This window comes from Sarcophilus harrisii, chromosome 1 (genome assembly GCF_902635505.1).
Source record: "Sarcophilus harrisii chromosome 1, mSarHar1.11, whole genome shotgun sequence".
Taxonomy (NCBI): domain Eukaryota; kingdom Metazoa; phylum Chordata; class Mammalia; order Dasyuromorphia; family Dasyuridae; genus Sarcophilus; species Sarcophilus harrisii.
Genome location: NC_045426.1, coordinates 696,021,949 through 696,048,847, shown reverse-complemented (window position 1 = coordinate 696,048,847; position 26,899 = coordinate 696,021,949). Strand labels below are relative to the sequence as shown.

The following is a 26,899-nucleotide window of genomic DNA, read 5'->3' as shown; positions in this document are numbered from 1 at the left end:
TTTAATAATTCAGTGTGCCATCTGCATACAAGACTTAGTGCTGATCTCTGGGAATATCTACACAACAATGAAATGGTCCTAAACTTTAGGAGTTTCTATTCCATTCTGAATGATTTACAAGTGAGAAGCAGTAGGGTATAGTGGATGGAGCAGTGGCCTTGGAGTTGAGAAAAAACCTAGGTCTGAATCCAACTTGGTTATATTACTAGCTTTTTGTTTGCCATTCCTTCTCCATCTATAAAGTGAGTGTGATAAAGCTTTGATCACTCATCCTGTGGGTATTTTGCAAAGCTCAAAGCATTATAGTAATGAATTCATCCCTGACAAGTAATTTAATAAATATATGTTCCAAATGCATGTAAGACTTAGTGCTGATCTCTGGGAATATCTAGATAACAATGAAATGGTCCCCACCCTGTAGGAGTTTCCATTCCATTCTGAATGATTTACAGTTGAGAAGCAGTGTGGTATAATGGATGGAGCAGTGGGCTTAGAGTTGGAAAAAAATCTAGGTCTGAATCCAACTTTAATTATATTACTAGCTTTCTGTTTGCCATTACTTCTCCATCTGTAAACTGAGTGTGATAGAGCTTTGATCACTCATCCTGGGGTATTTTGCAAAGCATTATGGAAATGAGTTCATTCCTGACAAATAATTTAATAAATAAATGCCAGGTGATTTGAAAAGGCAAACATCCGGACAAGAGATGGGTCTGGGATTGTTTCACGGAAGTGTCATCTGAGATCAGCCTTAAAAAGACTGATTTGAAGAAATGGTACCTTTCAGGGTTGGGGGGCAGCTGAAGGCACGAGGATTCCCAAAATTTAATGTTGAATGTGGAGGACATCTGGTTGTCCAGTGATGATGGAAGGTTGGAAAAATTATCCGGAGAGGTCAGTTGAATCCAGTCTATGGAGGGCTTTGAGTATTGGGCTGGGGAGTCTGTATTTTATCATTGAGAGAATATGATGAGTTCATTAGCCTTGGTAATAGTCTGTGGCCAAAGCTGCTTATAATCACTGTATTCCCACCTTGACCTCTGATCTAAACTAGTGGCTCTCTCCATTTTTCATTTTAAATTTGCTCATTGGATATGGGAGAGAAGTCACCTATGTCTAAGACTCAGGTGACTGGCTCGTTGTGGCACTAATTGTCTGGCTTTTCTCCTTTGCAGAAACCCAAGCAGTAATTATTGGAGAAGAACGAGAGAACGTTACCCTACCTTGTAGTAATACCTCAAGCCCTGAGGGCCCGGTGAGCTGGTATAGGAATGAACCTGAGGCTGCCTTCCTCCTTTCTTCCAACACAACCCTCCCACCTGAATCCCGCTACTCCCTGGTGAATGCCAGTTCTTTGCGGATCACAGGGCTGGGCCCACAGGATGAGGGGAACTATACCTGTCGAGAAGTCCTAAATGAGACCCTGGGGGACCACCTGGACCACAGGATCCAGCTGCTGGTAGCCAGTAAGTAACAAAAGTCAAATTTTCTCCAAATCTATTGGGGGGGGGGGCTATATTTGTTTTAGGTTTGAGGCAAGAAAAGTTGAAAAAGTAGAAAAAGCTATGAAATCTCCTCTCCCAAAGTCATGTTTACTACTCTTTGATCCAGTGTTACATCTCTGTGAACTTGGTGTGGGATACAATGAGATTTATTTCCAATCAGCCCCTTTCCTTTTAGGAAGTGAAGTCTAAGAGAACCCAGGCTTTGATTATAGTCCTGGATGGGCTAATACTTGATTGTGTAACTGTTCTGTGTCTCAGTTTCCTCATTTGTAAAAATGACTAGAAGTCTGGCCCTGTTTATCTCTTGGGGGCATTATGGGAACAAATGGACATTCAAGTAGAAAGAGCCCTGGGTTTGGAGCCAGAAAACCTGGCAGCTAATCGCACTTCTGTCCCATGTGACTTTGAGCAGCTCACTTAACTTAACTTTTGGGCTTTCACTTCCTCTTTGCATGATTCAGTGAATAGGATGGGGGGAGTATCAGGTCCCTCAGGGTCAGATCTCTATCTCTTGGGCTTCTGGACCTTAAAAAAATCTTTACTTCCTAGACAATTCCAATAAACTTTGATAGGAAACTGTCTGCATCCAAAAGAAGAACTATGGAGACTGAATGTAGATTGAAGCATCATGTTCTCACCTTTCTTTTCTTTTGTTTGTTTTTTTCTTGTGGTTTCTCCCCTTGTACTGATTTTTCTTTCCCATATGGAAATATATTCAAAATGAACATACACCTATAACCTATATTACATTACTTACTAGCCTGAAGAAGGGGGAGAGAAGGGAGGGAGGAAGAAAAAACATTTGGAACTCAAAATCTTACAAAAATAAAAGTTGAAAACCATCATTACATGTAATTAGAAAAATAACATACTATTATAATAAAATTAAGAATAGAAAATTAAATTTAAAAAATGTATCCCCTAATATAGAGGGGATCATTTTTCAGTTATGGGCTAGACCTGAATAGCTTCTGAGATATCTTCTAGCTGATAAGTTGTTCTATATCCCTCTCTTTACATCTGCTTTGTCTCGATGGTGGCTAAAATATTCATTATCTGGTGGTCAGCCAAGAAACTCATGAACCTCTTCATGCATAGCTATGCTGGTCCTTGGACATCGGTTTTTGTTTTTGTTTTTGTTTTTTTGTTTTGGGGGGATTTTTTTGAGCATGAGGAGAAGGGAGTTGTTGTTGTAAGGCAATTGGGGTTAAGTAACTTGCTTAGGGTCACCCAGCTAGTAAGAGTCTCTTGAATTCAAGTCCTCCTGATTCCAGAGCTAGTGTTCTATCCACTATAGCACTACTTAGATCCCTGGGTCTTTGGATATTTGGCTTTCACTTAGATCTCTGGGCTCAGCTTTTTCCTCATTAGTAAAATGATGTAATTGGACTACGAATGCTGCCTCTCCCAGCTCTAAATCCTATGATTTTCACTCCCCCGTCCAAGCATCCTCTTCCTCCTCCTCAAACCTTTTGTTTTAGATAGAAGAAGTCCACTGGTATTTGGTAAGGAGGCCAGGTGAGGGCAGATTGGAGCTGGAACTTTTATATGTCCACATGTACAGGTCGGGACAGGTTTGCAGGTGTGTCTGTGGTGTGTGCAGGGACTGGTACAGCAGGCATGGGGAGCCCCATGGGGAGCAAAGGAAAAAAGGCGGGGGGAGTAGGTTCCAAGTGTAAATATGCTTTGTACCTGTGTCATCAAATCACTAAGTGCTTTTATAATTTGAGAGCAGCCTAGGGTCAGCCCGTCCAAGATTTCACTAAAGTCCCAGAATCACAGCTTCTCAGGGTTGGAAGCCAAAGAGCCCAATAAGAAATTAGGAATCCTCTTGACAATATACCCGCAAGTGGCCCTCCAGGAGGGGAGAACCCAGCTACCTCCCAAGGTAGCCCATGTTGGTTTGGGATAGCTCTCAATGTCAGGATGGCTTTCCTTATATCAAACCTAAATGCAACTTTCCCTCCTTCTTCCTAGTCCTACCCTCCAGGGACAAGAAAAAGTTTAATCCATTTTGTCTAGGGTAATCCTTTAATTATTTGTAAATAGTTTTCCAGTCTTTCCTTAACCTTCCCAGACTGAGCATCTCTAGTTACTTCAGCCCCTGTTCTTCCTCATTCTGTTCTCTCTTCAGGTTGTCAGTGTCTTTCCTTAACCTTTCCAGGCTGAGCATCCCTAGTTACTTCAGCCACTGGTCTCTCTTCAGGTTGCCAGTATCTTTTCTAATAGCTGGGACCTGGGCAGAGTGCATTGGGACTGTCCCCTCCTTCCCATCATTTTCACTGACAGTGTTACCTGATTCCTGTGTATGAGCTGGTTCTTCCATAGGCGTCAGCAAGGCAACTTGAGGCTGAATTCCTTCATGGAAAATAGAGACCTGGAAAATTCTCAGCATTGGCCGATGTAGGGAATCTGGAGGGAGACTATTAGCTGTAAGGGATAGTAGTAACAGCAATGGCTTGATGCTGATAATATTGCATTTTCATAGCACTTTAAGGATTATAAAGTGTTTCACAACCTCTGTGATATAAGTAGTGTAAACAACCTCATCATCATCCAGATAAGAAAATAGACTTTAGAGAAGTGAAATTATTTACCCAGAGTCACATAGCTAATTTATTTAGTGTCAGGATTTGAATCCAGGAAAAATTACCCATGCATATGTTTTGTAAGTAAAAAGCTATAATAATTTAAAAAAAGGATTTGAATCCAGAAATTTTCCTATAACAAAACACTGTCCCTCAGAAAGCTGTTGGGATAGGGTGACTCTCTCTTTGGGGAATGTCTATACCGGTGGTAGGCTTGGTGGATGGAGCACTGGACCTGGAGTCAGAAAAGTCTGAGTTTAAATCCAGCCTTAGACACTTACCTGATGAGTAAATCACTTATCAGCCTCAATGTACTCAAATATAAAAGTGAAGACAATTATAGCTCCTAACTTAGAGTTGTGTGAGAATCAAAATATAGTACCTAGCATACAGTAGGTACTTAATCAATGCTTATTCCTTCCTTTCATCCCTTCTTTACCCTTCCCTCCATGAGTTGAGGTGACTCTGGAGCATGAGCTAGATAGAGCCACTACCTTTTATCTGCTCTGTTTCATGTGCTGTGGCTGCTGAGAACTTTCCTCATTGGGGTAATAAGAAGCTAAGAGGGATGGGATGAAGAATAATCTCAGGCTGTGGCCAGATGAGGGCATCTTTTGTCCAGGGATGGATTCCTTTGCTATGTTGTCTGAAACTGGATATGACGGCTCAGTAAAATGTCCTCCTTTTAGGGAGAGCATTGCTAAGCAGATATGTGTCTGGAGGAGGGCTGCCGGTCCGGGGGAGGGCCCTGTGTCCATTCCACACGAGGGTCAGTCCGAGAATGGCGGGCTCAACATGGAGAGCATTGCTATGTCAGCCAGCTGTCACTGGAGGGTGGATGAGCCTTGTCCTGTTTGACTCTGTGGGCAGAATGAGCAGTCCCAGGTTGAAATTGGAGAATCCGCTAGCCATTGGGGGAAGTTCCTAGCTTTGAGAACTGGCCCAGCGTAGAGCTAACTGTTTTGGGAGGTGGGACCTTTCTCTTAGAGGAAGGCTTCAAGCAGAGACTGTGTGACCGCTTTTTTCATTGTAATAACTCTTTTTCATGTGTCGGTTGGACAAGGCCTTTTCTACCCCGAGATTCTGTTCATGTCACACTTATTATGTACTTACTGTTTACCAAGTACTGTGCTAGGAATGGGGGCTATGGAAAAAAAGGAAGAGAAGAGTAAGAAGAAGAAGAGAGGGAGGGAGGGAAGAGAAGAGGGAGAGATGAAGAGAAGATGTAGGAAGGAGCAGTTGGAGGGAGGGGGAGATGACATAGGTGACAGAGACAACAGTTGCTGCCCTCAGTGACTCTGTTCTACTCTGTAATTATGGCTTAGCTTTTGTGTGAGTGAAAACCAAGAGGCCTGCACAGAGAGGAGGTTTCCTACGTGGATGGAGTGAAGTGTACATTTTCAGACTTGGACTTTGGATTTATTTTGTTTAACCACTTTTTTCTATTTAAAGGAGAGTTCTGTTGTGGGGGTCACTGGGGATCCACAAGAGGCGGTGATACTTAAAAAAGAAAGAAAAGGAAGAATTAAAAAGGGAAAGTCCAAACATCTAAGAGGCAGCATGTCTCTGGATAGAGGCAGGAAGGTCTGGGTTTCAATATTGTTTCAGATATTTAGACCTGTGTCACCCTGGCTAAGTTAGTAGGTCCAATGATCTTGTCTACTGCATTATCTTTTGCCTATTTTTTTAAATCCCTGACTCATGTCTGGTACATAGAAGATACTTAATAAATATTTATCTATTGATTGGTTGATCGTAGGTTGTAAGTCACATTGAGGAAGGGTATTTTCATACTGGGATCTCTCCGTCCTGATAAAATGAGTTTCTGAGTATTTGGGGAAGAATAACTTGGGCACCAGCAAGCAATCCTTTCCTACGTCCTCGTCCCCAGCAAGTGGAGAGTCAGGGTGGGCATTTGGTGGGGGCTGGAGAAGGCAGGGGTCGGCTGGTGCTTATGGGAGGACAAAATTGGACTTGACAGGAAGGATCGGGATAGCTGTATTCTGAGCCTCCCTCTTCCCCAGGGGGTATCCTAATAAGGATGTTGGTCAGTCAGAATACCCTGCATCTCATGATCTGGACTGAGGGAATAACTCCATAAGGATATCAGACATCACATACACCTTCTACCCCGTAAACCTTTCTGAATAGCTAAGGAACATTGATAGCTTAATCATCACTCACGTCTCCCTCAAAGATGCTAAGTTTTCAGTTGTCTTGGGAGGGATGATCATACCAATGATAATAATAACAGTTAATATCTCTAGAGCTCTTGAAGTTTTACACAGGATTTTCCTCACAACAACCTTGCAAAGTAGATTAGTAATGAAAATAGTATTGTCCCCATTTTACAGATTAAAACACCGAGATTTTGAAAAGTTAAGTAATTTTCTCAGGGATCTATAGCCTTTAAGGTGGGATCAAAACCCCACGTATTCTCATTTCCACATCCAGCACCCCATAGCATGTTGGCATGCCAAATTGTGAATATAGCACTTAATAAAAAGCTGAGTTGATAATATGGAGAAAACTTAGCTGCTTTGTCCTGCCTGTGTTAATTGAATGTGTTTTTCTTGTTGGCCTAAATTGCTCTCAGAAACAAAAAAGAAAGATGGGTATTTTCTTTCTCTTCCATTCCTGCCATGGCTTGTATGAGATGGGAGGGCAGGAATTCGAGAGGAAATAACAAAGAGGTTGGAAGTCATCGCTGTTTAGATGGGCGTTTGTTCATTCAGGAAGCATTTGTTCAGTTCAATTCAACAATCATATATTAGTCACAACTGTGCCAGGCAGTGTGCCAGCCTCTGGGGATGCAAAGGCATGAAGGAGTCCCTGCCCCAGAGACTTTACATTCTACTGGTGAAGGACATCATAGATATAGATAAGTGGGTGACAGTTTGAAGAAGGAGAGAGCAATGGCAATGGGAGAAATCAGGAGAGGCTTCACAGAGGAGGTAGCTCTTAAGCTGAGCCTTGAAGGAAGCTAGAGAGTCTAAGAAGTGGAGGTGCAAAGGGGTACATACACATTCCAGGTGGCAGGGACAGCTTGTGCAAAGGTGTGGAGATGGGAGATGTCATTGTAAGGTAAAGTATCTTTCCTCTCTTCCTTCCTTCCTTCCTTCCTCCTTTCCTCCCTCCCTTCCTCCCTCCCTTCCTTCTCTCCTTCCTTCCTCCCTCCCGCCCTTCTCTCCTTCCTTCCTTCCTTCCTTCCTTCCTTCCTCCCTTCCTTTCTCCTTTCCTTCCTTTCTCCCTCCCTCCCTTCCTCCCTTCCTTCCTTCCTTCCTTCCTTCCTTCCTTCCTTCCTTCCTTCCTTCCTTCCTTCCTTCCTTCCTTCCTTCCTTCCTTCCTTCCTCCCTTTTCCTCTCTCTCTCTCTCTCTCTCTCTCTCTCTCTCTCTCTCTCCCTCCTTTTCTTCCTTCCCTCCTATCCATCTGTTCATTCACATAGGACTTTCCAAGGTTGTAGGAATATCACTGCCCCTGCAAATCACTCTGGGGAAACTGTTATTGGTCCTATCTGACTGAAGGGTGTTTTCCCCACTGCGTTGGGGACGGAGCTCTGCTTTGCGGCTTCTGAAGCCATAGAAGAGAATCTCTAGCTCCTGGAGAGGGCTGGGGCTTGGGCTGCTTGGGGCGGGACTGGCCCCAAGCCCAGGCTGCGCTGCAGCTGCGGGAGCTCAGGGGCGGCAGCTGCTCCCTGGCGCGGGAAGAGCTGACTAAGCCTTTTGCTCTTTAGCCCCATCTAGAGGCCGAGAGCCGAAAAGTCCTGCCAGATGCTCTGGAGGCTGGGATTGGATGGGAGGCTGTATCCTTAGCCTCCCTTTAGCGTTAGCCACATCCAAACGGGGTGGGAGAGCGGTGAGGGGGGAGGGGGCTGAGTGGAAAATTGGGGGGTGGGGAGATTAAATATCTCACGGGCTTCTTTGTATTTTCTCCCACCATCTCTGACTTGAGAAAGAGAAAGGGGATCCTTGCCCTCGGAGGATACACCTAGAACTTTGCAGTTCTCTCGCATTTATTACTGAAATCGCTCGGCCAGGGGAGTAGACCTGGGAAGCCACAGAGCCCAGCCTCGGGCTGCTGGCTCACGGGAATGGTCCGATGCGCCAGTGTTACTGAAAGAGCTTGCTGCATCGGTGGCCCGGGAGTCTCGGAGGAGGAGAAAGGAGAGGAGCAGACTGTTCCTTAAGATAGATGATAATGGGGGTGGAGGGAGGGAAGGGAAAAGTGGGAACAGAAGTGAGTGCGAGGGATAATGTAAAAAATTACCCATGCGTGTGTTCTGTCAATATAAAAAACTATAAAATAAAAAATAAAAAAATAGATGATAATGTTGGTATAAAAATAAAGATAATTAACATGCATATAGTGTGTCAGGCACTTTACAAATGTTATCTGACTGATTGTCGCAATTACTCTAGGAGGTAGCTGCTATTTATTATCCTCATCTTACAGGTGAGGAAACTGAGGCAAACAGGTTTCAGGACTTGTTCAGGATTACCCAGCTGGCCAGATTTGAACTCTAGGTCCGGTGCACCAAGTCCACTTAGGCTAATAGACCTCCAGGTCTGCAGCCCTAATTTCTGAGTTATCTGGGCACATAGTTTCTCTGCTTAGGCATTTCACTGTTAAGTGCTGGCCCATATGCTGTGGTACAGGTTTTTGTTATATTTTAATTATTCTTTTTACTGAATAAATGTTAGGCTAATTTTAGTTGCTTTTACCTTCTTATTTAGTAAATGTTTGGTATTTATGAGTACACTGTGTTGTAAGTGACTGATTTGTTGAAATGGTAAGCATATGGTGGGGACTTAGTACTGGTGAGTAGAGTTCCTCCCTTCCTTCCTTCCTGCCTCCCTCCCTCCCTTCCTTCCTGCCTCCCTCCCTCCCTCCCTTCCTTCCTTCCTGCCTTCCTTTGGACTTTGAAAGTGAGTTGTAATAATATGATGGCCATGTCCAACCTAATCACTCTGGTAAACTCCTCAGACCTGCTGGCATGTGGTAGTTTGGATGAATGAGATAAGGAATCCATGGGTCCCATGTTGGATGCCACACCTAGTGGTTACACTGGTTGGTGGCGAGCCCAGATTATACCCTGTCAAGTCTAGGTAACAGCTAATGGGCCAGTTTGACTGGATTGGAGATTACATGAAAGGGTGTAATGAAAAATGCAACTAGGATATAAGATTAAAACTTGGTTGTACATGGTTTTATATGTTGAATTTTATCCTAGAGGCAATGGGGAACCATGGGAGTTTCTTGAGTGGAAAGGAGTCCTGATGATATTCTAAGACCTCTGTGTTAGGGGCAGCTAGGTGGCACAGTGCATAGAGCACCAGCCTTGAAGTCAGGAGGACCTGAGTTCAAATCCGCCCTTAGATACTTAACACTTCCTAACTGTGTGACCCTGGGCATGTCACTTAACCCCAATTGCCTCAGCAAAACAAAATAAAGTTTGTATAAGACCCCTGTGTTAGGAAGATGATTTTGTTAGAAGACGGATTGAAAGATTTACAGAACATATGCAATATACAAGGGATTTAGAGTGACACAGGTTGAATAGAAGAGGGTTCCTGCCCTCGGGAAGTTTTAGGCTAGCAGATTTAAGGCATGTACCCAAATGGCTCTAACACAGATATGAAAGTAATAATAGCAGAGTTATAGTCGAGATAAGTCCCTCAGAGGGGAAAGTGATTTACTCAAATTAAATCAAAGGACCCCTCCCTCCTAGCAATTTTCTATCTCGTCCTTTCTCCTTCATTCCTAACTTGGGGTCCTTGGCTCATTAGAACCATTAGAGGGGGTCTTGAGAACCTCACAAAAGGATATTTTTATCCTAAATGATTCCTCCAATGGCCTCATAATGATTAGAGAAATAAATATGATTAGAAATTCATTCCTTTGGATTATAATAAACTTTCAAAGGATTTATGATTTTTATCACATGAGAAATAATTTTACCCCTCTCCCTCCCTCTCTCTCTCTCTCTCTCTCTCTCTCTCTCTCTCTCTCTCTTTCTCTCTCTCTCCCTCCCTCCCTCCCTCTCTCTCTCTCTTGCTGTAGCAGTTGGGGTGAAGTGGAGTTAATTATTAAATCATTATCAAGGTTTTTCCCCTTTTCTACTTCCTCATTCAGAAATCAACCAGTCTCTCTTATGGATTTACTCAGGCCAAGATCTAATCAGACAGTAAAAAAAAAAAAAAAGATTTCTAACCTTGGGCTAATGGTGTGTTCCTGCTTATTATGTTTACTCGGAAAATCTGGGGAAATGTGGATTTTCTCTTTTGTCAGGGAAATGATATGAAAATTGATAAGGCTTTTTGACCAAGACTTGGGTGATCCCGTCACATCTCCAAGACTTTCCTTAGAATGAGCCCCTCATTATAATATCCATTCTCTCTTTACTCGTCCAATCAGAGTTGATTGCCACCTTTGGGAATACGTGTTCTTTCAAGGGCACATAAACTATAAGCACATAAATTATCATCATGAGGGATCTTTGGCACTTGAGAATACCATTGATCTTTTATTAAAACGCCGGCATTACTAATAAAATGATTCTCCAGAAAGTATTATGTCTCTCAAACTTTTTAGATGTCCCAGTGCCCACTATATGTCAGGCACTGTGCTAAGTACTAGGGATACCAAGGAAAAAGGCAAAAGACATTCCCTATCCTGAAGGAGCTTATGGTCTAATGGGCAACATGGTGTAGTGTAGTGGATAGAGAACCAACCTCAGAGACAGGAAGACCTGGATTCAGACTTTGCTTCTTACATGTTGATTGTGATCCTGATCAAGTTTTTTGCCCTAAGAAACTTCCTTAAGACTATAAACTGTATTTTGAAAATTTTATTCTGCTGGTTAGTTCTGCACATATATATTGTATCTAGGATATACTGTGCCATATTTCACATGTATGAGACTGCCTGTCATCTAGGGGAAGGTGTGGAGGGAGGGAAGGGAAAAGCCAGAACAGAAGTGAGTGCAAGGGATAATGTTGTAAAAAATTACCCGGGCATGGGTTCTGTCAATAAAAAGTTATAATAACAAAAAAAAGAGAAAATTTTATTCTGTATTTGCCCTAAGAAACTCTCTTAAGACTATAAACTGTTTTTTGAAAATTTTATTATGTATTTATTTTATATTTTATTTTTCTCAATACATATTTCAACATTTACCTTTGCAAAATCTTCTGTTCCAAATTTTTCTCCCTCACCTGCCCCCTTCCCCCTCCCCAAGACAGCCAGCAATCTAATTTGGATTATATAGGTTAAACATATGCAGTTCTTCTAAATATATTTCCATATTTGTGAGACTATAAATTGTAAACTGCAGAAAAAAGGCCAATCTGAATTGGTGGAGGACGTTTCCTTACCGGGAACTTTCCTAAACTAGTGAAATCCAGGTTTTAGTCTCTCTCCATGGATTTTAGAATAAGGGAAATTTGGAATTACGAGAATTATCATTTTGGGGGGATTTATTTGTTAACTCTATGGAAGAGAAGCCATCTTTTGAACCTTTTTTTCTTTCTCCTTGTCACCTTTCCTTTAGGTGGCCCCAACCAGATCAGCGTCAAAATCTCTCCCACTGGAATCTACCCGAATGGCTCCCTCTTTGTCACTAGAGGCTCCCAGGTGACCTTCAACTGTAGCAGCAGCTCCCATCCACCTCCTGTGGTGGAGTGGTACTTCCAGCTGCCAGGGTCCGACCCCGAGCCCTTCGGGACCAACAATGAGAACTTCAGCTACTTTGAGCTCCACAACATGTCGCCCACACTTCAGGGGAATTACACGTGTTTTGCCACAAACACGCTCAGCAAGAGAGTTCGGAAAGTGACCTCTGAGCTCCTGGTGTATTGTACGTAAGAAGCCTTTGCTCCTGCTTGTTGCTGGGACCACAGTAAATCTGGAATACCCACAAGCTCATTCATCCATCCCCTGTATCCTCAGGCAGTCTTATGCAGCCTTACACAGATCCATTCACAGGTTTAGAGCTGGAGAGGAGTTTAGAGGTCATCAAGTCCATCAGCCTCAATTTACAGACAAAGAAACTGAGTCAAAGAGAAATTAAGTGACAACTAGTAAGTGCCAGAAGCAGGATTTGAACCCATTCATCATTCCAAGTCCAATGCTCTATCCACTGAGCCATTTTATCATTCTTTGCTTTTCCCTTTAAAAAAAAAATTAGTTTTTTTGTTTTTATACCTTTAATCTCTTTCTAGCAAGGATTATATAATAACATTTAAGCAAAACTAATCAACACATTGGTCAGGTCTGGCAGGTAAACTTCGTTCTATATCCAGAGTTCTCCATCTTGTTACTGAGAGGAGAAAGGTGAGGTTCATGTCATCACTAGTCCAGGGATGGAGATTCTTTATTACAATTCATCAGAGTTTTATGGAGCTTTTGCCATTTATTCATGGCACCGTACACATTGTTCTCCTTGTCCGGCGTCATTCTCCATCAGGTCATGCTGATCTTTTCATGTTTCTCAGAATTCCTCCTGTTAACTGTGTTTCTCAGTATAATACAATTCCATTTTGTCAGTGTCCTTTCCACACAGTAGGAGAGGAGACGGCATGGTGGAGGAATACAGCAGTATCAAATACAAATAGAAAGGAACTTAGAAAAACACAAACTCACGTTATCTATGTTATCTTCTCAGTGCCAGATGTAATTTGCAAAGTAGTAGACATAACTGCATTGAGAGAAGAATTTTGTCATTGAGAGTTTCTTATGGCAATAAAATTATAGCTTTGACCCAAAAGAAAAAAATAGAGCATGACATAGTAGAGTCAGGGAGACCTGGTTCAAGTCCTGCCTCTGACACATACTGGGCTGTGTGACTGTGGACAATCTACTTAATCTCTCTGTACCTAGACAATTCTGACTCTGGAAGTTACAGATGCTTTGCAGTCTACATTAGTTGATAGAGTTTTCACACCAGGAGCCTCTCAAACTAGATGAAATCCTATGCTTAGGGAAAAAAAAATTGAAGAATACTAAAATCTCATAGAAATACATCAATTATGTGTGGCTAAAACCTAGGACCAGAAGGACCATTAAGGAGAAATAGACCTTGGATTAAAAAATAAATACTTATCTACAGAAAGGAAAAAATCTGCATATGTAAAGAGAAATATTGATCATGCTTCTTAGGAACTGATACTTGTATTTTTGCTGAAGGAAAGAAAAAAGTTTTGTGATAAATGGAAAAAATATAGCTTGCCAACTTGTAGAGCTAACTAGGGCAGGGTGATCTGGGCACTGGACCAGGGTGCTGAATTTTGAAGAGTGCTGAAAGTATCTCCAGGCCTTTAGTAGCACAAGAACAACAGAAATTAGCATGTTGCAAGAATAATATGTTAAAATAGAAAACAGAGGATGGACTGGGGGTGAATTCTTCCCTTATCTCACCCTGCTCTATCTGCCCCCACAATTGAGTGTATTTTTTGAGTCACCTACCCCAGGCATAAAAATCCACTCTTAGTTATTTTTCTGCTTATTTACTTTACTTGAGAGGGAAAAAATAGAGGTTTTTTTGGTTTTTGTTTTTGTTTTTTGGCAGGAATGGGGTGGGGAGGATTATCAGAAAATTCAGCTATGTCAAGATAAGTGACTGGGCTTGATCTTTTTGCTGTCTTAGCCCTGTCATGTAAAGAGATGGCTTGGTGCCTAAGGGAGCCAGCTAGAGGTCCTTATATTTCACAGATCCTCCTTGGTCAGCCCCACAGTGCTGGGCAGAGACAGTTCCCGCGGGATCCATGCTACGACTCGTCTGCCGATGGTCTGGGGGATACCCCGATCCTGTCTTCCTGTGGACAGAAGAGCCAGGAAACTTGATCTTGGGAAATTCAAGCTCGGGTGTAGAGATACTCAATCGGTCCCAATTATCTGACGGCAAGAAGTTCAAATGTATCGGGAATCATACCGTGGGGTCAGGAATGATGGGAGCCAATTGCGTGGTCCAGATAAGTGAGTATTATGGGAAAAGGGTTGTCTCAGAAATGAATGTTTTGGGGGGCTTCTCCTGTCTTTCCCCCCCATTTTTTTCTTCCATGTGAATTTTACAAACATTTAATCAGGTGTGTTGGTTCTAACCGTATGTCTAGTGCTCTCTAAACACTTCCATTTTAACTGTTGTTCATCCTGTTTCCTAAAGGCACAGCCAGGAAAAAACAAAAAACAAAAAACCCCACCAAAGAAGGAAGGTTCTTCTTTTTCCTAAGACAGGATGTATGACCTTTCTCAGCGTGCTCATAGAATGCAATTTTTGACTTTCAGAATCCTTTTTTAAAATACAATGTTTTATTGATTTTTTTTTTTAACATCACTGTCATTTCTTGAACTCTCTAATGTAGCAAAGAAAAATGGTTAAATAAAATAAACAGAAAGTGACTGATTGTGGGAGCAAATGACATTCAGATTGTCCCCGGAGCCCCAAATCTCTTTACTGGAAGGAGGGAAGGGAATAAGCTTTTTTATAGCACCTACTACATGCCAAGCATTTTATAGATGTTATCTCATTTGACCCATGTAGCAAACCTGTGAGGTAGATACTATTATTATTCCCATTTTACATTTGAAGGAACTGAGGTAGACGAAAGTTTAGCTTGCCTGGGGCTACCCAGTTAGCAAGTATTTAAGGCTGCATTTGAATATAGATCTTCCTGGCACTGCTAGATGGCTCAGTGGATAGAGCACCAGCCCTGAAATCAGAAGGATTGGACACTTAACACGAGCTGTATAACCCTAGGGAAGTCATTTAACCCCAACAGCCTCACCAAAGAAGAAAAAAAGATGTATATAGTCTTTCTGATGCCAGATCAAACACTATCCACTGGGCCAGCTAAAAATCTGTTTCCCCCTTTGTTGGTCACTGAAAACAATTCAAGTAATAGCAAGGGGTTCTCTAATACTAGGTCTTCTAGGGATCACTATAGTGCATAGAGTGCCAGGGCCAGAGTCAGGAAGACTCTTCTTCCTGAGTTCAAATCCAGCCTGAGACACTTTTTAATTGTGTGACCCTGGATAAGTCACCCTGTTTTCCTCAATTTCCCTATCTGTAAAAGAAGCAGGAGAAAGAAATGGCAAACTATTCCAGTATCTTTGCCAAGAGGACCCTAAATGGAGCCACACCGAGTTGGACATCCCTTAGATGACGAAACACTCTAGTACAAGATTGTTCATTGTAAATAACGACTGCCTTATAGTGTTGTTTTATTTATATTATTATTATCGTTGTAGACATCATTTTCCTTAGTCTGCTTTTTTTACCCTGCCTCAGTTTATAAAAGTTTTCTCATGATTCTCTGAATTCTTCATAATTGTAGTTTGTTACAATATAAAAACATGTTGTTACATTCATCATTGTAGACATCATTTTCCTTAGTCTGCTTTCTTTATTCTAATTAGTTTATAAAAGTCTTCTAATGTTTCTCTGAATTCTTAATGTAGTTTGTTACAATGTAAAAACATTCTGTTGCATTCATCATTGTAGACATCTTTTTCCTTAGTCTGCTTTCTTTACCTTGAATCAGTTTGTCTTCTCATGATTCTCTTGTAGTTTGTTACTATGTAAAAACATCCTATTACATTCATACTCTCTGTAGTTTGTTCAGTTGCCTCCCCCATGGATGGACCCCCACTTTATTTCTATCATAAAGTATCTTTTGTATACTGTACATTTTTGTATATTTCCTTCTGTCCTTGGGGTATATGCCCAGTGGTGAATTTCTGGAGTCCTCACCTTTTTTTAGTCCTTGTTCATCTGCCATTTAAACTTCCCTGATCACTCCAGCCAAAGTCTTTTCTCCCTTCTCAAATATTCCTAAAGTCAAAATACCATAGATTTGGTGCTAGGAGGGACTTTAGAGACCACTAAGTCTAGTTTTCTCATTTTATAGATAGGAAATTGAGTACAGAGAGATTTAACATACTTATAAATGGCTTGAGTTGGTATTTGAATGTAGGTCTTCCCAATTCCAAGTTTGGTGCCCTTTCTCCGTATCTTCCTTTGTCCAATTTGTTCATGTTGTCTATTCCATGTCTTTCCCATAAGGACAGGGGACTTTTCAATTTTGTCTTTGCATCCTCAATATATCACCAATTACCTTGACTTTGCTTCTGCCACTGGATGTCTATGACTGTGTTGATTTTATTTTCTTGTTGTTGATTTTGTTTTATTTTTAAAATTTCAATAATATTGCATTTTTTTTCCAATTACATGTAAAGATAGCTTTCAGTGTTCATTTTTGTAACATTGAGTTTCAATTTTTTTTCTCCCTTCCTTACCTAAGACAGCAAGTAATCTGGTGTAGGTTTTAAATAATTTAAAACATATTTTTATATCAGTCATGTTGTGAAAAAAAAAATCAGAACAAAAGGGGAAAATCATAGGAAAAAAAGGTGAAAAAGTATTCTTTGATCCACATTCAGTTTTCATAGTTCTCTCTGCACGTGGATGGCATTTTCTATCCAAGTCTATTGGAATTATCTCGGATCACTGTGTTGCTGAGAAGAGCCAAGTCTGTCGTAGTTGATCATCAAATAATCTTCCTGTGTACAATATCCTTCTGGTTCTGCCCTCTTCACTCAGCATCAGTTCAGATGTCTATGACAATGGAAGAGAGTGAGAGTGACAGTTTTGTGCAACTGCCTCATTTAAGTCCAATTCACTCCTGAGCAAGACATAATGTTGTGATGTCATTGATCCTTTTTGAAGTGAGGAAGGAACGACAATTTAGTGGAAAGCTTTGAAGATAACAAGCATTTAATGGGCATTGAATGGGAGAACTGCAGGCTCACTGAGAAAAGTTGTAAAGGCAAGAGATTCATGAAGAAATACAGGTTTGGAAGATTGTGGACTTGAATTAAAGAGATAAGTTCTCCAGCGAACAAACTCTGGGAGATGACTAAGAACCATTACATAGAATTCCCAATCCCTATATTTTTGTCCGCCTGCATTTCTGATTTCCTTCACAGGCTAATGGTACACTATTTCAAAGTCCGATTCTTTTTGTGCAGCAAAATAATTGTTTGGACATGTATACTTATTTTGTATTTAATTTATACTTTAACATATTTAACATCTTGCCATCCAAGGGAAGGGGTTGGGGGAAGGAGGAGAAAAATTGGAACAAAAGATTTGGCAATTGTCAATGCTGTAAAATTACCCATGCATATAACTTGTAAATAAAAAGCTATTTAAAAAAAGAGAGAGAGAGAGATAGGTTCTTACGCTCCATCATCACTATCCGTTTCCCCCCCCCCCCAACCCAGAAGAAGGGCAAAATTGACCCTAGGCAAAATTCCCTAGTAGATAAAAATCACCTCCTTTATCCCTTGTGCCCTCCTACTCCTTCCATTGACTATTCCCTGCTTCTGTGAAGGTAGACAACAACAGCAAAATCTTTATGAGGGAGCCCTCGTGAGGTAGACCAAAATCATCAGAACCAGAAGACCTCGGTTCAAGTCCCACTTCTGACCTATATTGGCTATTAGGGTTCTAGGTCAGTGATGGCAAACTCTCATTAGAAGCAGAGCCCTTCTGGTGGCCTAGTGATTCAGAAAACCTCAAACTAATATTGATTATGTTTTATTGTATTTTTATTTTATTATTGTTAAACATATATCTGTTTTATATAACTATATTTGTAGTTACTTATGTTTATTATATATTATTATAAATTATTAATAATATATTATTGTTAAACATTTCCCAATTATACTTTAATCTAGTTTAAGTTCATCATGATGGAGTTTGACATTTGTGCTTTAGGCAACCCCTCTAAATAGCAGAGAAAATGCTGACCTACATTGGTAAAGGGAATTTCCTAATCTGGGAGTTTCTTTTATTGATAAAATCACAGGTCCAGTCCCTACTTTTAACATTTATATAACATTAAGGTTTACAAAACCTCACATAGATTATCTCATTTGATTCTCACAATCCTCCTGTAAAATAGGAATTAATATTTTTCCAGAAAGAGGAAGCCAGTTTATTTTTATTTTTTAAATTTAATTTTAATTGTACATTATTTTTCCAAAGATGATTTTCAACTTTTTGTAAGCTTTTGAGTTCCTTTTTTCCCCCTCCCTCGGCTAGCAAGAAATCTGATATAGGTTAATCCTGCACATTTAACCAATTTATTTTTTTTAAAATGTTTTCCTAAAGACCTACTATGTACATAATGTGTTAGACATTGAGGGACAAGAAAATAAAAACAAAATCGTCCTTGTCCTCAAAGAGCTAACATTCTGCTGGGAGGTACAACATTTATTCATTCAACAAACTAGCTGTGTAATCATGAGCAAGGCGCTAAACCTGTGCCTCAGGTTTTTTTTTTTTTTTTTTTCCATTTTTGAAATGGGAATAATATTTAGGATCTATCTCACAAGATTGTTGTGAGGATTAAATGAGATAATATTTATATAAAGTGTTTTGTAAACCTTCAAATGCTATATAAATGTAAGTTGTTGTCATTATTACTAAGCAACTAGGTGGTGCCATAGTGCAGAGTGCCAGGATTTGAGTTGGGAATCTTCATCTTCCTGGGTTCGAATCTCAGCGTGTGAGCCTGGGCAAGTCACTTATCTTCAAGTACCTGAAGAAGGAGGAAAAAATCTAGCAGATATGGAAGATTTTGGAGAACTTTAAAATCCAGGCTAAGGAACGAATTTTTAATTTGGGGGTCATCTGCTGTTTACTTCCCAAACTCGAGTGAAGGGATTCCTGGTGGTAGTGAGGAACAGTGGAAAGGAGTGCTAGACAGTTGGGGAATGACTGAACAAGTTGTGGTACATGAAGGTGATGGAATTTTATTGTTCTGTAAAAAATGATCAACAGGCTGATTTTAGAAAGGCCTGGAAAGATTTGTAGGAACTGATGCTGAGCGAAACAAGCAGAACCAGGAATACATTGTATACAACAGCAAGAATGTGCAATGATCAACTATGAAAAACTTAGTTCTTCTCACTAGTTCAGATATCCAGAGGTCTCTGGATAGACCCCAGTAGACTTTGGACAGAAAGTGCCATCTGCATCCAAAAAAAGAAATAAGGAGACTGAATATAAATCAGCAATGCTATGTATACTTAATTTTTCTGTTTTTTTAATCATCTCTCCCATGGTTTTTTTTTTCCTTTTGCTATTATTTTTTCTTTCCCAACATGATTCACAAAACAATATGTATTAAAAATAAATAAAAGTACTAGAAAAAACAACAACAACAAAAGGTGCTGGACTGGAGTAAGAACCAGGGTTCAAAGTCTTGCCACTTTCTGTGTAATTTTGGGCAGTTTATCTAACCTCTTCAGACCTCGGTTTCCTTTTCTGTAAAATGAATAGAATCGAACTAGTGACTGCTCAGATATCATGCAGCTTTTTGATTTCATAAGGAAGTGTTGGAATTTCCAATGGAATCCCCAGCTAGGCTCAAGCTTGGATGGCCAAACATCTGTCTTTCTTTCTCTCCCTTTTTCTGACCCCCAGATGGGCCCACCCTTCAGTCTGACCCAATGAAGACCTGCTTCTTGGGAGGCAACGTGACCCTCACCTGCCAGGTGTCTGGGGCCAACCCCACTGCCAAGATCTCTTGGTTGCGGAATCTCACCCAGCCAGAGGAGGAGATCCTGCCCAGCACACGTTACCTGATAACGCACGAGGATTCAGTCTCCACCCTCACCATCCTCAACTGTTCCCAGGGTGTGGATGAAGGCTACTATGTCTGCAGGGCAGAGAACCCGGTGCGGGTGAGGAAGGTGGACATCTGGCTGACTGTGAAAAGTGAGTTTGACACAGCTGGTTCCCAAGAGGTGTGTAGTAGGGGGAGGAGAGAACGTTGTCCAGCCCTAGAACAGACAGGAGGATGATGCTTTCCCAGTAGTAGGTAGACAGATCTTAGCCATCAAAATTGGAAGGGACCTCAGAAATCATTTAGCCTAATTACCCTTTCAAAAAAAAAAAGTTTTTTAAACAGAAGCCCAAAAGGTGATTTTTTTTAAACCTGTAGTTAGTGTAGTTAATGATCTTTCAAAGTTGCTGTGACCAAGAGGAACCATGATCTGTTTGGCTAGAGGGAATTTCCCACATCCTTTATCTACTAGAGATCACAGATCTTTGAAGTGCTACAGCCAGAACGCATTGGATTATCTCCCATTTTATGGAGGAGGAAATTGAAAACACCTTGTCCAAACATAGCTAGTCTATGACTCAGTTAGAAATAGAAGCTGATCCGGCCGGGAGGTGATGATATGACTCTTCAATCACAGCCGTGAGTGCTGGAGATAATGGCCAGCCCTTATTTAGCTCTTTACAGATATTATCTCCTTTGATTCTCATAACAAGTATCTGCTATTATGATCCCCATTGTACAGATGAGCTGTAAAACTAAGGTTCACAAAGGTTAAATCACACAGCTAGTAAGCTGAACTTAATTCTTCCTTACTCCTCATTCAGTATCTGCTCTACCTCGCTACCTAAAAACCAAGCTGTGCTTTGTGTCTGTCTTTTCTCTGCAGAACCTTTGAACATCGGGGGCATTGTGGGGGCTGTGGTGATCTTGCTCCTGTTGGGAGTGGGGACGGTCTCAGGTTTTATATTGTACTACAGTCCAAATATCTGCCTGAAAGGTAAGTATCCCAAAGGATGCCTGGAGCAGGAATTCCCCGCCATTGTGCATTGTGGGCAAAACATGTGATCTCTGCCCAATCTCCAGATTTCCTCCCTTGTATTTCCATTCCTTGCTTAAGTCCACAGAGCATAGTTGTAGCATTTTCCCATATGTTAATGAAAATGTCCTATTTATTAAGAACTTGTAACCTGAATGAATGACAGCAAATATTAACATATTCTCTCTCTCTCTCTCTCTCTCTCTCTCTCTCTCTCTCTCTCGTTTCTCTTTTTTTTTCCTCCTTTCAGTAGGAAGCAGCTTCAGGTGAGTGTTTGTTGGCCCAGCTCTGGTGCCATTCCCTACACCAGACCTTTCCCAATCCCTTCCCCTCTTCCTCAGTTGGTAAAATTTTTTCCCTCTTAAACTTCCTTTACATTCATTTAGATCTGCTTTGCAGGCTCTTCTCTGTGTATGTTGTGACCCCTAAGGCAGAAGCTTCTTGAGGTCCAGGGATTGCTCCATTTCATCTTTGTGCCTTCAGTGCTCCGCACATTGCCTTGCCCATGGTACATGATTAATAGAAGTCTCTTTAAGTGAATTGATGCAAACCAAAAGGCTGCGCCCATCAACTTGGGCTAATTCGGCTTCCCTCACTGCCTTTTGTCTTCTTTTAATTTGGAGTGAGTGAGTCACTGAGAGATCCTGGGGAGATTGGTTTTTGCAAATGTCTTACCTTGGGTAGGAAATGTGTCCCTGAAAAGGTGTATAAAAACTCAGTCATCCTGAATGCACTGGGGGAACTTGCTACATATGGAAATAAGTCCCCTTAGTGGAAAGCAAAAAATAATGGACTAATAGCAATCCAGACTGTCTGAGAAGGAGAAAAAAAAGCAGTTCATTTTTTTTTTTCTAATTTTGGATTATGGAGATCCATGAATCCATGGATCATATCTTGGAGATGTGTGTGTGTGTCACATATTTGTATATATTTACACACATATACATGTGTATGGTATACATCAAATCTTATATAAAATATTATAATGTATATTATATATACACATATACATTTTATATAACAGATAAGATTATATGTTATATACTAATATCCTGATATGTATTGATCGTATATAAATTCTAGGTAAATTGAATTTTCCTATTTTGTATTTGCATAAAGCAAGGCACACCGGTATTCATTTCATTCATTCATTCACAGTGTGTTTATAGTTCCTTCCTGGAAACCTCAGCAGAACAGGGAATCTCTATGGTCATTTTTAAGAAAGGGAAGAAGCTAATGGACTTCTCTAGGATTATGGACTTATAAAGACCAAGTACATGGTTGATATGGTTTGTAACCAGCAATTCCTTGAAGAAACGGAACAGAAAAGCGTTTGTTAAGTTACTTGTTCACTGTGTGCAGCTATGTTAGGGGACAGGGCTAGAAAATCAAGCCAGTCAGACCCTGGCCTCTGGGAGCTGCTATTCTAATTGGGAGGAGAGCTCCAGGCCCATAAAAGTGATCGGAATGAATGAAGGTACTCATCAGATTTTGCTGCTAGAAGCAGCAAGCAGAAGCAGAAGATTTCTAGTAAGAAATCTTATCTCCTCCAGGAGAGCCAGGGAAGACCTCACTTTGAAAGCAGGGGCAGCGTTATAATTTTCTGGATGTGGTCTAGTACTTGCTCAGCTTTGGTTTTTACAAGTTACAGCTGCAAAAGAGGTGTTCAAGTCAGCTGGATTTTTCCCTCCCCATGCTCATTTTTTTTGGGGGGAATGGTGGGAATGTGGGACCATTGTCCTTGCCCCCACCTTCTTCCCTTAGCTTCCTTTCCCTCATCCCTCTTTCCCCCCACCTAGTTCATTAGAAAAGGGCTCTATCCTTTCCTTCCTCCTCCCCCTCCTCTGTTAGTAATCCGAGATACTTAGATCTGGAACAGCTTTTGGCCCAAGATAAACAATACTGTGCTCTGTCCTCCTCCTCCTCCTCCAACAATCTGGATTGAATTTTAGCCCATCGTTTTTCCTAAATGCTGGTAAATAACTCCCTCGGGTTCTGGACTTTGATGAGCCAAATCCAGGAGATTTGGATGACCTAAAATAAGGATAATGAAATAGCTAATATTTATGGAGCACCTCGATGTGCCAGGCACTGCGCTAAGCGTTTCATGATTGGATTGTTGTCTTGTTTGAGCCTTACATCAGCCCTGGTAGATGCTATTATTCTTCTCAGAAAACTTAGTAACTTACCCAGAGTCACAGGGCTAGTGCCTGAAGATAGATTTGAATTCAGATCTTGACTTGGGGCCCAGTGTATCTACTGTAGTATTATCCACTGTAATTATAATAATAATATAATAATAAAATGTAATAATATTAATAGATAGCATTTATGTAGTACTTATGTGCCATACACTATGCTAGGTACTTTTACAATTATTATGTTATTCAAGCCCCACAATAACCCGAGGAAATGGGTCCCATTTTATAGATGAGCAAATTGAGACAAACAGGTTAAGTGACTTGCACGGGGTCACACAGCTAGCGTCTACAGCTGGATTTTACAGCTGACTCCAGGTTCAGCACTTTATCCACCTAGCTATTCCTTAAGACAGACCATGTCCCCTGAGCAAGCCGGGTCTTACATCCTCAGAGCCAAAGCTTATAGGAAGTCTAAGAAATGGCCTGCTGGGATCATTTAAATTTTTGTGCCCCAGTCTAGGAAATAGCCTCTGCCATGAAGCAGCTTACAGTCAATGCTAAGGCATAGACAGTGATACAAGAGTACAGAGCAGAAGAAAATTAGAAAGCCAGAGGTGAAGGATGAACAGGATTTAGGAAAGGAAGAAGGAGGAGTATTTCAGGTACAAACCAAGGTCCAGAGGCAGAAATAAGCATCACACAAATGGGTAGATCCTGGAGGAGATGGGCCTGGCCGAATAGAAAGGTGTTTGTTGAGCAAAGAGAGAGAAAAGATGATTTGATGTAATTTTCTGGAGCCAGTCAGTTACTGCTTTTCTCTGTATCACTCCATGGCTTCCCCAGAGCTTTAATTAGGAATTTAGAACTCTACATCAATCAGGGAGTTTTGGGGAATACCAGAGTTTGGGCAGGGGACAGCCCAGGGCCTGATCAAAATAAGTACTACATAAATATTAGTTATTATTATTATTACAGTGGAAAGAGCATGGGGCCTTGAGTCAGGAAAACCTGAATTCAAATTCATCTTACCAGCCCTCTGACTCTGGGCTGCCTTTTGACTCTGTTTTTGGGATTTAGGGGTCAAGAAACAAGTGATGTCATGGTCCTAGTGGATTCACAGGACGAGGAAGAGGAAGATGTGGAAGAAGAGGAGGAAGAAAGAGAAGAGGAAGACTTGCCAAAAGAGATAACCAGACACGGTCACATACACCGGGTGACCGCCCTGGTGAACGGGGATGTGGAACGCATGGGGAATGGGCTCCAGGCCCTACAAGGTCAGCCCCTTTTCCTCAGTGATACTTATCACCTGGTAATGGCAGATGGCCCAGACCCTGATTTTACTTCCTATTAAAATGACTGAGCTAGAGGATGACTTTAGATTTCATAGGAGATGAAAAAAAAGGCATTTAGCTTCAATCTCCCCCGAAAACCTGTGTGTTTGAGAGGCAAGGAACAGAAATTAAAAATCATATCAGGGAAATTCATGATCTGTAGTGGAAAGAAAACTGGCCTTGGAAGGGAGGAAGAGGATTAAAGGAAGTATTCATGTGCCGGGCAATGTGCTTAGCTCTTACAAATATTATCTTTGATCCTCACAACAGCCCTGCAAGGTGGATGCTATTCTTATCCCTGTTTTACGTTGAGGAAACAGCATTCTTAAGTTAAGTGACTTGCCCAAGGTCACACAGCTAGGAAGTATCTGAGGCTGAATTTTAATTTATATCTCCTTGACTCACACTCTATCCACTACATCCCCTACTTGCCTTCAATTCAATAACCTAAGTTTAATTTTGCTTCAGACACTAGCTTTGTGACCATGAGCAAGTTATATAATCGTTTTTATTTTCAGTTATCTTATCTGTGAAATGGAGAGAATAATAGCACTTACTTTACGAGGTCATTAGGAAGAGGAACTGAGATAAACAGATAAAGCATTGTGCAAGCTTTCCAGTACTATGGAAATGTTAGCTATCATTATCGTTTTCATCATTATTATTTATTATTATTATTATTAATTGTTATTAGGATTCAAAGGACTTGACTTTGTATTCCCACTCTGTAGCCTTAGTTTCTTACTTTATTAGTAAATTGAGAGTATGGACTAGATGGTCTCCAGGGTTCCTTCTAGTTCCAAATCCTATAATCCCATGAAATCATTTCAACTTACCAAAGATTTCAATCAGTAAACATTTATGGAATTCTCATCCCCATCACAAACAAAATACATCCCTCCCCTCCCTTTTCTCTAGGAGATGATTAGAACTGGGGAGAAGGATAGTAAAAAGTTAAACAATATAAGGACAACTCTGGAATGGTCAGAAGGGGAAATAAGATCAACTGAATAGTGGAGGCGGTGGCTCTTGGAGGAATTCAACTGTAGAAAGATGTCACCATGGACTGGTGTAGTCAGAGAAGGTTTGACCAAAAAGTTGGGATTTGAGCTGGATCTTGGAGGATCCTTGGATCACAGGAGTCTAGATCCGGAGTTCAAATGGACCTTCTTAGAAGCCATTTGGACCAACCCCTTCATCTTACAGATGAGAAAACTGAGATCCGGGGACATAAAGTTATTCTAAAATCCAAGAGCAAGAGCTGAAATGGGTTTTAGAGGCCATCTAATCCTGCTCTCTCCTTTTACAGATAAGCAAACTGAGGCTCATGTAGGTTAAGTGACTTGTGCATGGTTACACACTCATGTCAAAGACTTTCCTGATTCCAAATTGAACATGTGGAAAATCATTATGGCAAGCTGTTTCTCAATTCCTTTTTCAATAGGATTTAGATTTCATTAAACAAATTGTCCAGTTATTACATAGGCACTTATTACCCAAATCCCTGAATCTGCCTTTTTAAATTTGTTTTTTGGGTTTGGGTTTTTTGTGGGCCAGTTGCAATTTCACAGCTGGTAAGTGAGTTTGCATTTGAACTCAGGGCTTCCTGTTCACTCTATCAGCTGCACAATCTAGCTGCCCCAATCTGGCTTGATTTCTTGAAAATAAGTGCAAAAACCACGTTGTGTTCCTTGGGGCTGGTGACTAAGAACCTGCTGTTGAAATGATGTTCCAGCTCTTTCTTTTTCTTTTTTGCTGTTCAGATGACAGTAGGGAAACCCAGAGCGACATTTTCCAGGAAGAATGTGACCGACCTGTTTGATCATAGTCATCTTGATGTTCCTGGAGCACTCTCAGAGGATGCTTGGTTTGGAGTTCAGCTTTCCAGACATCCCAACCTGGGCTCTGAGATCTCTCGCTTTGGCAATGGTTGGGCCCCTCAGCAAATATCCCATCTCCCCTTCTGTTCTTTTCTCCCTAATTAGCTTGATTTGCTGTCGGCTTCTTCAAGATGCACAAGCGCCATAGGGACAGGCGAGTCCTTGGGAGGAAGCCCTAGAAGTGGCATTTGGTTTCCAAAGTGCAACTTTTCTGGGAATCTTGTTCCCATCCAGGTGTCCCTCCTTCCCTGAGAGCACAAGTGCAACTTCTTTCCTTAGCAACAGGAAGATGATTTTGCCGGCAGCTTGAGCCAATGTACAGAGAAGGATATTCTGGCATCCCAAGGCAAGCACTCAAAATGACCCAAGCCATCCCTTTGCTATCTCCAAGTAAGGCACAGGTGGGCCAGATTTCTGGGCAAACATCCACGGTCTGAGGAAAAAAAAAAAGATCAAGGTTTGCCAAAGACTTGTTGATGGAATGGGGACCCTTCCCTCCTTGATGGGAAATTGGATTAAGTAAAAGTTAAGAGTCTCTTACTGAGTGGGAACATTGCTGTCAAGTTTCCTTTGGAGAAGTGGATTTGGATTATTAGAATTGAATAGCACTGGACTTGGAAGAGCAAAATCTATGTATAGTTAGGCAGATCACCTCTCTGAGCCTCAGTTTCTCCATTTGGAAAATGATGGGGGAGTAGATGATTTCTAAGGTCCTTTCAAGCTGTATGGATCTGCTGATAATTTATAATTTTTCCAGGTCCATAGATTATCCATGATTCTTCTCA

General features: G+C 41.1%; 1 protein-coding gene across 2 annotated transcripts in view; it reads left to right on the top strand.

The window, feature by feature from the left end:
- The window catches only part of VSIG10 (V-set and immunoglobulin domain containing 10), a 30,935-nt gene extending 4,331 nt beyond the window's left edge, over nt 1-26,604 (top strand). Inside the window, exons 2-9 of one of the 2 annotated variants that reach the window (XM_031948686.1) lie at nt 1,176-1,466; nt 11,644-11,949; nt 13,803-14,066; nt 19,585-19,878; nt 20,613-20,723; nt 21,016-21,028; nt 23,981-24,177; nt 25,998-26,604. In XM_031948686.1, the coding sequence (XP_031804546.1) occupies nt 1,176-1,466; nt 11,644-11,949; nt 13,803-14,066; nt 19,585-19,878; nt 20,613-20,723; nt 21,016-21,028; nt 23,981-24,177; nt 25,998-26,056 (1,535 nt within the window). In that variant the 3' untranslated portion in view covers nt 26,057-26,604. Of the gene's footprint in view, nt 1-1,175; nt 1,467-11,643; nt 11,950-13,802; nt 14,067-19,584; nt 19,879-20,612; nt 20,724-21,012; nt 21,029-23,980; nt 24,178-25,997 lie in introns of both variants that reach the window. The other variant, XM_031948685.1, reaches the window with a different exon arrangement.
- Nucleotides 26,605-26,899: the final 295 nt, after the last annotated feature.